The following is a 13,183-nucleotide window of genomic DNA, read 5'->3' as shown; positions in this document are numbered from 1 at the left end:
GGAATATTCCAAGCTGTTTATTTATTTTATTTGACCTTTATATAACTAGGCAAGTCAGTTATTCTTATTTTCAATGACGGCCTAGGAACAGTAGGTTAACTGCCTGTTCAGGGGCAGAACGACAGATTTGTACCTTGTCAGCTCGGGGATTTGAACTTGCAACCTTCCGGTTACTAGTCCAACGCTCTAACCACTAGGCTACCCTGCTTAGCGGTTAGCAGAGTCGACTTCGAGAGTATGTAAACTATGTAAGCATCATACCCCAAAATACTTGAGGTTGTAATCTCTACCAAATGGGCTTCAACAAAGTACTGAATAAATGGTCTGAAAACTTATGTAAATATAATATTTAATTATTTAAAAAAAAAACATTTTCAAACATTTCTAAACTGTTTTTGCTTTGTCATTATGTGGTATAGTTTGTCAATTGATAAGGGAAAAAACTATTTAATCCATTTTAGAATAAGGTGGTGACTTAACAAAAATGTGGAAAAAGTCAAGGGGTCTGAATTATTTCCGAACGCACTGTAAGCAAAATGCCTGTGATAAGTGATTAGTATGGTTGGTGTTAATAATTTTAGGTTCATCATTCCAGCTCTAGACACAGACACAGACAACAAGACAGACAAGCAAGCTGTTAGCATATGTGCTCATTCATACCAGGAAATCTTCGGGATAGATGGATACCACCAGGCTTGAAACCAGCCCATGCCCATCTCCACAATAACAATGCTTATGTGTTTCAATTGCTTTGCAATACCATGTGCCTGCTGCACAATGCACTCCAATATCATATATCTTGACAAAGCCCTTGAAGAGCCAAGCATCTTAACCAGGGCTTGACAATACTACACTGTATTACTGGAAAGCCTACTCTCAGTCCCTGCATTTTTCAATCCTCCATTCATTTGTCCAGGTCAACTAAAAGGATGACTGCTGCTGCACATTGTGTCCTACACACTGTCTTTATACATACTAGGGCAGAGTGTGTGTGTGTGTGTGTGTTAATCACATCAAGCCCCTGACCGGTTAGATGAGCCATTTCCTACTGAGATAATAGGACCCAAGCAGGATATGAGTCCAACTGACAGACATTTAGACGGGATGTATCTTCACACACACACCCTCTGACTGCTGCTGGGACATTTAGTCTTCCATCCCATAATATTCCTGCCGCCTGCCGATCCCTGTCTCCAGACAGAGTAACCAGGGTTTATTTCTGGAGATGTATAGTGTTTTACCACTCCTCCCTCTCAAACCTGTCATGTCACTCTCTTCTTGTCTCCTGCTTTTCCTCTTTCTCTCTGTTCTTAACCGGCCGGGTTTGACTCTCTCTGTTGTCAGTTTTAGATGCTAGCTAATGCTGAAATGTGTTCTCATTCCAAATCCATTGTCTGTATATTTAGAGTGTGTGATCTGGTAGACCTCCGTCTGAGGCTTCACAGGGTTAGGGCTGTCAGTCAGGAGAACGTGCCCTGGCTTGTTGAACACTGTGTGTGTGTGTGTGTGTGTGTGTGTGTGTGTGTGGAGTTACAAGTTTCACGTTTTTTTTTTGTATATACAGGATACACATTGTGTACACCATCCAACAATGCAACAACAATAAGAAATATAAGAATATGAACATAAAGGAAATAGCTCAGTAGGATAGAATAAATCAAATCAAAAATGTTATTTGTCACATGCACCGAATACAACAGATGTAGTAGACCTTACAGTGAAATGCTTACTTACAAGCCCTTAACCAACGATGCAGTTTAAAAAAATCGATGTTAAGTAAGTCAATGTGGAGGCTATATACAGGGGGTACCGATAGGGTCAGTGTGGAGGCTATATACAGGGGGTACCGATAGGGTCAGTGTGGAGGCTATATACAGGGGGTACCGATAGGGTCAGTGTGTGGGGGCACCGGTTAGTGGATGTAATTGGTAAAATAACAGTAGCGAGGCCATATACAGGGGGTACCGATAGGGTCAGTGTGTGGGGGCACCGGTTAGTGGATGTAATTGGTAAAATAACAGTAGCGATGCTATATACAGGGGGTACCGATAGGGTCCGTGTGTAGGGGCACCGGTTAGTGGATGTAATTGAGATATTATGTAGGTAGAGGTAACGTGACTATGCATAGACAAACAGAGTAGCAGGGGCGTAAAAGAGGAGTCTGGGTAGCTTTTTGATTAGCTGTTCAGGAGTCTTATGGCTTGGGGTTAAAAGCTGTTTAGAAGCCTCTTGGACCTAGACTTGGTGCTCCGGTACCGCTTGCCGTACGGAAGGAGAGAGAACAGTCCATGACTAGGATGGCTGGTGTTTTTGACATTTATAGTTTAATTATAATACAGAAAGGCACAATTTATAGTGCAATATTTACACGTGTTTTGGGGAAGGGGGAACCGGGGGGGGCAAGTGTTTTTTTATTTTTATTGTGCAATATTTAGCAATAATAATAAGAGGTGTGTGTGTGTGTGTGTGTGTGTGTGTGTGTGTGAGAGAGCTAAAGTGTGAAGAGTCTGAGCAGGTGGTCAGTCCAGTTCAAGTGTTCAGCAGTCTGATAGCTTGTAGATAGTTTCTATCTTTGAGCCTGTTGGTATCAGACCTCATGCCGATACCGTCCGCCCGATGGTAAGGGAGTGAACAGCTTGTGTGTGAGGTCTATGAGGGGAGGGAGAGGTACTGTATGTCTGAGAGGGTTATGCTATACGCAAGAGAAGGTGTCAACGCAAAGGGCTGATGTAACAGAAATATAACAACAATGTCCTATAGCAAATGCTAATCTAAAGCCACTTAAAGTTTACATGTGTAAATATTGTATATGTGGGAATGAAAGCCACAACTTTGATCCATGTGCTAAGCAAACACTGAACCACTGATGTGACACTCATCTTTTCTCTCCTTCTTTCTCTCCTCTCCTCTCCTCCTGCAGTCATCCCCGACTCCCTCACCGTCGCCGCACCGCCACAGACCCTCTCCCAGGTGGAGGGAGACACGCTCCAGCTCAGCTGTGAGGTATCCCGGGCGACGGAGCAGCACACACACCTGTCTGTGGGTTGGTACCTGCGCTCCCCAGAAGACGCTGTCGCCCCACCCCTGGAGATCCTCACTCTGTCCCGGGACTTTGTCCTCCGGGCCGGCGGGCCATACAAACAGAGGATGACCTCAGGAGACCTGAGACTGGATAAGACCAGCGCTACGTCCTACAGGCTGACCATCCACCGGCTGCAGCCTGCTGACCAGGGCCTGCTCTACTGCCAGGCTGCAGAGTGGATCCAGGACCCCGACCGCAGCTGGTTCGCCATGACCCGCAAGCAGGCCGACAAGACCCAGCTACGTATACAGCCCACTGGTCAGTAGGGGGCGACGGGAGTGGTGAGATTGTTTGTGTGTGTGTGTGTGTGTAAGGTTGTGACTCGTCATACACACTCTCCGAGAGCTGATCAGTATCTCTCACTAAGCTCATTAGAGCACTAAGGAGAGCTTACCAAACCTCTACAGACTGCCCTTATCAGTGTATTCGTGCATGTGTTGACTGGCATACAGGAAACACAAAGCTGGATCGTTACAAGGGTCAGAGATTGCACAGGGTCAGGAAGCAGGAAGTACACACACCCTGACAATAATGGAGTGTTTCATGATAGTAGTGATAGTAGTACGTCATCTCATTGGGCTTCCTGTGACCTTGAAGTCAGAGACGAAATGTCATTTCTATTCCTCAGTGTTCCCTCTGTGTATCTTACAGTGAAACTCCCTTTGTGTCTGGGCTCGTCTACTGTATATGACACATACTGCTCTGTTTGTGACGAGAGTTAAATCTCTCAGCCATCCACGGTTATACTGGGGAAATTCCCCCAGAGATAGGAGGATGGTGGAGCGGAACAGGCGAGAGAGCGAGACAGAAGAGATAGTATGCTTCTTATGATAATGATCTTATAATTAGCTGTCGACCTCTAACCCAGCAGACAGGGCACAAGAACAGAGTCTGAACTACACACACACTGTACTATCCTTGTGAGGACTTCTAGTTGTTCCGGATAGCAAAATCCCCCAACACACACATTACATACAGGGCCACTGTACAGTACAATACTGTCTTTCTCCAGATCCAGGAACACCATTCCAGTAGATATATGGTGCAAAACATTTGTATAATTTTTTGTTGTTGTTGCAGAATGACAGTGGAATTATTCATTGATTGTTAATGGCACCCCAGATTGTGATCAGAGGATGTTCGATAGGAAGACTCTGTCTCTCAGAAGAGCAATAAGTTAGCCAAGAGAGGCACATAGAGCTCTGCATCTTACACCCCCTCTCTTCACTCTCTTTTTTTATCATCTAAAATGGATGGGAGTGTTGTAGTGTGACAAAGGGAGTAGAGCAGGGCGTGTATGTGTCTACTGATTGTGTGTGTGTGTTGGAGGCTCTTTCATTAGGCTGTGTGTATTAGAGGGAGGGAGAGAGAGGACCCTGAGACAGCCCCATCACTGGCTAATCACCCACAGACAGAGAGGAGAGAGGCTAGACAAGGACAGAATCCTAATGGACCTCTTCTCTTTCCATCTCTCTCTCTCCCTCACTTTATCATTCTCTCCCTTTCTCGTCACATCTCTCCCTCTACATATCTTTAAACCTCTCTTTTTTTTTCACTTTATCTTTCTTGTTCTCTGCTCTCCTTGCCTTTCTTTTTTCAGACCCTCTCTGTTTCTCCCTTTAACGTCTCATCCCACATCTCTCCCTTGCCCCCTTTTATCTTTTCCCAACTCTCTTCTTTTCTAACTTCCTACTCTCTCGCTGCATCTGATTGGCCTGTTTCTTTTCACGTTTAATTTATTACAAACTGTTGACAGGTGCATGTCTCCACTTTTAGCTCCTCCCTTCCTCCGTGTCTCTCACCTCTCAGTATTGCCCAGGCACAGTTCATGGCAGTATTCATGAAGACGCATCATAGCAAATCAAATCAAATCAAATTTTATTTGTCACATACACATGGTTAGCAGATGTTAATGCGAGTGTAGCGAAATGCTTGTGCTTCTAGTACCGACAATGCAGTAATAACGAACAAGTAATCTAACTAACAATTCCAAAAAACTACTGTCTTATACACAGTGTAAGGGGATAAAGAATATGTACATAAGGATATATGAATGAGTGATGGTACAGAGCAGCATAGGCAAGATACAGTAGGTGATATCGAGTACAGTATATACATATGAGATGAGTATGTAAACCAAGTGGCATAGTTAAAGTGGCTAGTGATACATGTATTACATAAGGATGCAGTCGATGATATAGAGTACAGTATCTACGTATGCATATGAGATGAATAATGTAGGGTAAGTAACATTATATAAGGTAGCATTGTTTAAAGTGGCTAGTGATATATTTACATCATTTCCCATCAATTCCCATTATTAAAGTGGCTGGAGTAGAGTCAGTGTCATTGACAGTGTGTTGGCAGTAGCCACTCAATGTTAGTGGTGGCTGTTTAACAGTCTGATGGCCTTGAGATAGAAGCTGTTTTTCAGTCTCTCGGTCCCAGCTTTGATGCACCTGTACTGACCTCGCCTTCTGGATGACAGCGGGGTGAACAGGCAGTGGCTCGGGTGGTTGATGTCCTTGATGATCTTTATGGCCTTCCTGTAGCATCGGGTGGTGTAGGTGTCCTGGAGGGCAGGTAGTTTGCCCCCGGTGATGCGTTGTGCAGACCTCACTACCCTCTGGAGAGCCTTACGGTTGAGGGCGGTGCAGTTGCCTTACCAGGCGGTGATACAGCCCGCCAGGATGCTCTCGATTGTGCATCTGTAGAACTTTGTGAGTGCTTTTGGTGACAAGCCGAATTTCTTCAGCCTCCTGAGGTTGAAGAGGCGCTGCTGCGCCTTCCTCACGATGCTGTCTGTGTGAGTGGACCAATTCAGTTTGTCTGTGATGTGTATGCCGAGGAACTTAAAACTTGCTACCCTCTCCACTACTGTTCCATCGATGTGGATGGGGGGGGTGTTCCCTCTGCTGTTTCCTGAAGTCCACAATCATCTCCTTAGTTTTGTTGACGTTGAGTGTGAGGTTATTTTCCTGACACCACACTCCGAGGGCCCTCACCTCCTCCCTGTAGGCCGTCTCGTCGTTGTTGGTAATCAAGCCTACCACTGTTGTGTCGTCCGCAAACTTGATGATTGAGTTGGAGGCGTGCGTGGCCACGCAGTCGTGGGTGAACAGGGAGTACAGGAGAGGGCTCAGAACGCACCCTTGTGGGGCCCCAGTGTTGAGGATCAGCGGGGAGGAGATGTTGTTGCCTACCCTCACCACCTGGGGGCGGCCCGTCAGGAAGTCCAGTACCCAGTTGCACAGGGTGGGGTCGAGACCCAGGGTCTCGAGCTTGATGACGAGCTTGGAGGGTACTATGGTGTTGAATGCCGAGCTGTAGTCGATGAACAGCATTCTCACATAGGTATTCCTCTTGTCCAGATGGGTTAGGGCAGTGTGCAGTGTGGTTGAGATTGCATCGTCTGTGGACCTATTTGGGCGGTAAGCAAATTGGAGTGGGTCTAGGGTGTCAGGTAGGGTGGAGGTGATATGGTCCTTGACTAGTCTCTAAGCACTTCATGATGACGGATGTGAGTGCTACGGGGCGGTAGTCGTTTAGTTACCTTAGCTTTCTTGGGAACAGGAACAATGGTGGCCCTCTTGAAGCATGTGGGAACGGCAGACTGGTATAGGGATTGATTGAATATGTCCGTAAACACACCGGCCAGCTGGTCTGCGCATGCTCTGAGGGCGCGGCTGGGGATGCCGTCTGGGCCTGCAGCCTTGTGAGGGTTAACACGTTTAAATGTCTTACTCACTTCGGCTGCAGTGAAGGAGAGACCGCATGTTTTCGTTGCAGGCCGTGTCAGTGGCACAGTATTGTCCTCAAAGCGGGCAAAAAAGTTATTTAGTCTGCCTGGGAGCAAGACATCCTGGTCCGTGACTGGGCTGGGTTTCTTCCTGTAGTCCGTGATTGACTGTAGACCCTGCCACATGCCTCTTGTGTCTGAGCCGTTGAATTGAGATTCTACTTTGTCTCTGTACTGGCGCTTAGCTTGTTTGATAGCCTTGCGGAGGGAATAGCTGCACTGTTTGTATTCAGTCATGTTACCAGACACCTTGCCCTGATTAAAAGCAGTGGTTCGCGCCTTCAGTTTCACACGAATGCGGACATCAATCCACGGTTTCTGGTTAGGGAATGTTTTAATCGTTGCTATGGGAACGACATCTTCAACGCACGTTCTAATGAACTCGCACACCGAATCAGCATATTCGTCAATGTTGTTGTCTGACGCAATACGAAACATCTCCCAGTCCACGTGATGGAAGCAGTCTTGGAGTGTGGAGTCAGCTTGGTCAGACCAGCGTTGGACAGACCTCAGCGTGGGAGCTTCTTGTTTTAGTTTCTGTCTGTAGGCAGGGATCAACAAAATGGAGTCGTGGTCAGCTTTTCCGAAAGGGGGGCGGGGCAGGGCCTTATATGCGTCGCGGAAGTTAGAGTAACAATGATCCAGGGTCTTTCCACCCCTGGTTGCGCAATCGATATGCTGATAAAATTTAGGGAGTCTTGTTTTCAGATTAGCCTTGTTAAAATCCCCAGCTACAATGAATGCAGCCTCCGGATAAATCGTTTCCAGTTTGCAGAGAGTTAAATAAAGTTCGTTCAGAGCCATCGATGTGTCTGCTTGGGGGGGGGGGGGGATATATACGGCTGTGATTATAATCGAAGAGAATTCTCTTGGTAGATAATGCAGTCTACATTTGATTTGTGAGGAATTCTAAATCAGGTGAACAGAAGGATTTGAGTTCCTGTATGTTTCTTTCATCACACCATGTCACGTTGGTCATAAGGCATACGCCCCCGCCCCTCTTCTTACCAGAAAGATGTTTGTTTCTGTCGGCGCGATGCGTGGAGAAACCCGCTGGCTGCACCGCTTCGGATAGCGTCTCTCCAGTTAGCCATGTTTCCGTGAAGCAGAGAACGTTACAGTCTCTGATGTCCCTCTGGAATGCTACCCTTGCTCGGATTTCATCAACCTTGTTGTCAAGAGACTGGACATTGGCAAGAAGAATGCTAGGGAGTGGTGCACGGTGTGCCCGTCTCCGGAGTCTGACCAGAAGACCGCTTCGTTTCCCTCTTTTTCTGAGTCGTTTCTTTGGGTCGCTGCATGTAATCCGCTCCGTTGCACTGGTTGTAAGGCAGAACACAGGATCCGCATCGCGAAAAACATTCTTGGTCGTACTGATGGTGAGTTGACGCTGATCTTATATTCAGTAGTTCTTCTCGGCTGTATGTAATGAAACCTAAGATGACCTGGGGTACTAGTGTAAGAAATAACACGTAAAAAAACAAAAAACTGCATAGTTTCCTAGGAACGCGAAGCGAGGCGGCCATCTCTGTCGGCGCCGGAAGTAGCAAAAAGTTTAAAAACGTTGTGCAATGGAAAACGTAAAAAGCATTTCTTATTGGACAAGTTGAGATGGTAACTCCCCATTTTCATCTGTTTGCTTCAGTTTGGTGCCCAGTGAGTACGACCCAGTGTCCCAAGGCCATGTTTGTTGCTGAACTCTAAGTTGTCCTTGTAAAGCAGGTCACAGCAACATGAGTTTAGATCCAGGAATACAGATCTGATGTCACAATGCAATATCCTGCCGCTTCATTGGTCAATGATCGTCACTTGCCTTTGTTTTGGCATCTGCTTTCCACTCTGTTAGTGATGACCTGTTTGTGTGTGAGTCTGCTTGTATCTGTCCAGGCAGTGCCAGACTGTTAGCTATTAGGCTCATTGTTATTTTAGAGACAAGCGCTCAGCATGAAAGTTCACTGTGTGTGTGTACGTGTAAACAGTCACCCCCCTCCCCTCTTCAAATGGCAGGCTTTGAACTTTTCCACGACTGTGTTTTGTCAGGAAGTCTGTTAAAAGTCTTTATAATTACAGCCAGGGGCTAGCACCTCTCTGAGAGAGGGAATGAGATGCACAGAGCATACCGCCACTCATCATCAAATCAAATCAAATCAAATTTATTTATATAGCCCTTCGTACATCAGCTGATATCTCAAAGTGCTGTACAGAAACCCAGCCTAAAACCCCAAACAGCAAGCAATGCAGGTGGAGAAGCATGTTGAAATGAATACTGTAAATAAAAGCTGGTGCCGCTGTGTGCAGAGTCCATCTATAATTAGGAGCCCAGTCAGAGGTGTATGCAGAGACAGCTACACTGATAATGTTTGCTCGGCCTCCTCTCCTCTCTCTTCTGTCAGGAAGAGCGAAGGAGACGAGCGGAATGGCGAGGCTTTTTTCGTCTGCTGTAGAGAATCTTAATTCGCTGTGTTTCTGTGTTGGAGGTGAAACCAAGGGGAGAGGAGGATGAGAGAGGAGAGGAGGCGGCTGTAGGAGCTGTGCTTCACTCTGGGCATAGCTGACCCCTTGTGTGACCACCCCCCTTTCTCTTTCTCTCTCTCTCCTCTTTCTCTTGCTCTCTCTGCACCCAATGTGACAGGCAGCAGACATTAAAGAATAGAATGTGTTAGTGTGATGCATTTGAATTTCATATGCTGGTATTTAAAGAAGGTCTCTATCCCGAGCAGCTTGTCATGCTCTCATGCGTTATATGAGGATGAGGAAATATGTGATATGCAACAGCTAAATCAGAGTTGATGACTCCTTCCCTCTCTCTGTCTTTGGGAGAAACTGGCAGCTGAAACCATACTGATGCTAAATGTTAAAATAGGGGATGACAATTTCTCTTATCCCTCTCCCCTTTCCTTCCCCCTCTCCTTCCATACCCCCAGATCGGGACTTCAGCATCCTGGTGGAAAGTAACATCCATCTCTTTTCATTAAGGACTGGAGTGTGAAGATGTGTTGACATGTGCTATCTGGAGACAGGAGGAGCTAAACTCTGCTTTTTAGCTCATTTTATCTCTCTCTCCCCCAGATCGGGACTTCTCTATCCAGGTGAGCACGGAGCGGCGGTCCTTCACGGCGGGCGAGCCGCTGGAGCTACGCTGCACCATCGATGCCCAGAGCGTGCCTGAGCGCTTCTTCTCGGTGTCGTGGGTGTTCAGCAGCTCGTCGGTTGCCGTGATAGGGCCCAGCGCTGTGCCCGTCCTGGGACCCGACTATGTGGCACGCGAGGCCGCCGGTCACATGACCGTGCGTAAGGAGAGCCCCGCCGTGCACCTGCTAAAGTTGCAGCGCCTCCGACCAGAGGATGCTGGGAAATACATCTGTAGAGTCACGGAGAGGGAGAAGACGCCCACTGGGGACTTTATAGACCGGAGCAAGAGGTCCCGCAACGTCCAGATCACCGTCCAGCCCATCAGTGAGTATCAACACGGCACGCTATTGGCCCCTTTGGTAGTAAAAAGCCTCTTGGTCAGTTAAACCAAGGGTTCCCAAACTTTTTCACTTGAGGGCCCCCCTTCCAGCACTGGGGAACATTGCGCCCCTCCCTGCGTGCACCACATCTATTTCTATGGGCAAAAGCACTGTTCATGACACAAACTGTTCACACCCCTCTTGTTAGTGGAGAGAACATTTAGCAGGTTTAAAGATTATTTCATGCAATTCTACACATTTTGTCATTGGGTGCAAAGAACATTTAGCAGTTTTAAAGCAAATTTCCTTGAAATTCTATACATTTTGCCATGTCTAATCTGTATTCATGTGATATTTGATTGACCAAAAAATTACAACAATATCTATGGGCATACATGGGCAAGTTGATCTGGACATTTCTGGATGGTTATAAATGGCTCTCTAAGGTATGTAATGACTAATATGACAAGAGGAACTGATCATTTCTAAATTGCACCTTGCATTATTATTACAATTTTCAAGAATAGGTTTAAAGAGTTGGGGCCCCTGCGCCTCTTCACCCCCCGGCCGACCCGTCGCGTCCCCCACGGGAGGCGCGTTTCTCAGTTTGGGAACCACTGAGTTAAACGACATTTGATTGACACGTTGATAGTAGTATGCTTTTCTAATGATATACATTATGCATCCTCCCAGAGCAGAGGTCAGATACCTCTATTCCAGAGAACAATAGAGCCTCTATTGTGGACCGTGAGTCTCACTGAGAATAAACCGCTCTTTATTACACCATTATTTTCTATAGGGCTGAGAATTGCCTGGGACCTCACAAGATGATATCATGATACTTGGGTGCCGATACGATATGTATTGTGATACTTGCGATTCGATACTTGGATTTTATTGCGATTTTCTGTTCCAAACATATTGCTCACTATACACTGAGTACACCAAACATTAGGAACACCTTCGACACCTTTTTTCCCCCCTCAGAACAGCCTCAATTCGTCGGGGCATGGACTCTACAAGGTGTCGAAAGCGTTCCACAGGGATGCTGGCCCATGTTGACTCCAATGCTTCCAACAGTTGTGTCAAGTTGGCTGGATGTCCTTTGGGTGGTGGACCATTCTTCAAACACATGGGAAACTGGTTGAGTGTGAAAAACCCAGCAGCGTTGCAATTCCTGGCACAAACTGTTGCACCTGGCACCTATAGTTGAAGTCGGAAGTTTACATATACCTAAACCCAGTTTTTCACAATTCCTGGCTTTTAATTCTAGTAAAAATTCCATGTTTTAGGTCAGTTATGATCACCACTTTATTTTATTGTGAAATGCCTCACTGGGAATGTGAAATGTCAGAATAGTAGGAGAGAGAATTATTTAAGCTTTTATTTCTTTCATCACATTTCCAGTGGGTCAGAAGTTTATACGCTCAATTAGTATTTGGTAGCATTGTCTTTAAGTTGTTTAACTTGGGTCAAACATTTTCGGGCAGTCTTCCACAAGCTTCACAAGCTTGAATTTTGTCCCATTCCTCCTGACAGAGCTGGTGTAACTGAGTCAGGTTTGTAGGCCTCCTTTCTCGCACACGCTTTTTCAGTTCCGCACACCAATGTTCTATTGGATTGAGGTCAGGGCTTTGTGATGGCCACTCCAATACTTTGACTTTGTTGTCCTTAAGACATTTTGCCACAACTTTGGAAGTATGCTTGGGGTCATTGTCCATTTGGAACCAAGCTTTAACTTCCTGACTGATGTCTTGAGATGTTGCTTCAATATATCCACATAATTGTCCGTCCTCATGATGTCATCTATTTTGTGAAGTGCACCAGTCCCTCCTGCAGCAAAGCACCTCCACATGATGCTGCCACCCCCGTGCTTCACGGTTGGGATGGTGTCTTCTTCCTTGCTGAGCGGCCTTTCAGGTTATGTCGATATAGGACTCGTTTTACTGTGGATATATATACTTTTGTACCTGTTTCCTCCAGCATCTTCACAAGGTCCTTTGCTGTTGTTCTGGGTTTGATTAGCACTTTTCGCACCAAAGTAAGTTAATCTCTAGGAGACAGAACGAGTCTCCTTCCTGAGTGGCATGACAGCTACATGGTCCCGTGGTGTTTATACTTGCGTACTATTGTTTGTACAGATGAACGTGGTACCTTCAGGCGTTTGGAAATTGCTCCCAAGGATGAACCAGACTTGTGGAGGTCTACAATTTTTCTGAGGTCTTGGCTGATTTCTTTTGATTTTCAAGTAAAGAGGCACTGAGTTTGAAGGTAGGCCTTGAAATACATCCACATGATGTCATGGCTTCTAAAGCCATGACATCATTTTCTGGAATTTTCCAAGCTGTTTAAAGGCACAGTCAACTTAGTGTATGTAAACTTCTGACCCACTGGAATTGTGATACAGTGAATTATACGTGAAATAATCTGTCTGTAAACAATTGTTGGAAAAATGACTTGTGTCATGCACAAAGTAGATGTCCTAACCAACTTGCCAAAACTATAGTTTCATAACAAGAACTTTGTGGAGTGGTTGAAAAATGAGTTTTAATGACTCCTACCTAGGTGTATGTAAACTTCCGACTTCAACTGTACTACCATACCCCGTTCAAAGGTACTTACATGTTGTCTTGCCCATTTACCCTCTGATTGGCATACATACACAATCCATGTCTCAATTGTTTCAAGGCTATAGAAGGACAAATACTGGAGTTTGGGTGCAGGTACAGAGATGACTAGTGGTAGCTAACACTACCTAGCAATTCAAATATTATTTGTACTTGGGGTCAAAGTATCAATATAATATTGTTCAAAATAATATTGTGATATGAAACTGTGTCGACTTTTCCC

General features: G+C 45.8%; 1 protein-coding gene across 1 annotated transcript in view; it reads left to right on the top strand.

The window, feature by feature from the left end:
- LOC109870906 (immunoglobulin superfamily member 3) overlaps positions 1-13,183 on the top strand; it is a 101,114-nt gene that overhangs the window by 46,831 nt on the left and 41,100 nt on the right. The window contains exons 3-4 of the mRNA XM_020461601.2: positions 2,921-3,340; positions 9,951-10,337. Of these exons, the coding sequence (XP_020317190.1) occupies positions 2,921-3,340; positions 9,951-10,337 (807 nt within the window). The remainder of the gene's footprint in view (positions 1-2,920; positions 3,341-9,950; positions 10,338-13,183) is intronic.

This window comes from Oncorhynchus kisutch, linkage group LG26 (assembly GCF_002021735.2).
Source record: "Oncorhynchus kisutch isolate 150728-3 linkage group LG26, Okis_V2, whole genome shotgun sequence".
NCBI lineage: Eukaryota > Metazoa > Chordata > Actinopteri > Salmoniformes > Salmonidae > Oncorhynchus > Oncorhynchus kisutch.
This window is presented reverse-complemented; position numbering and strand designations above follow the sequence as displayed.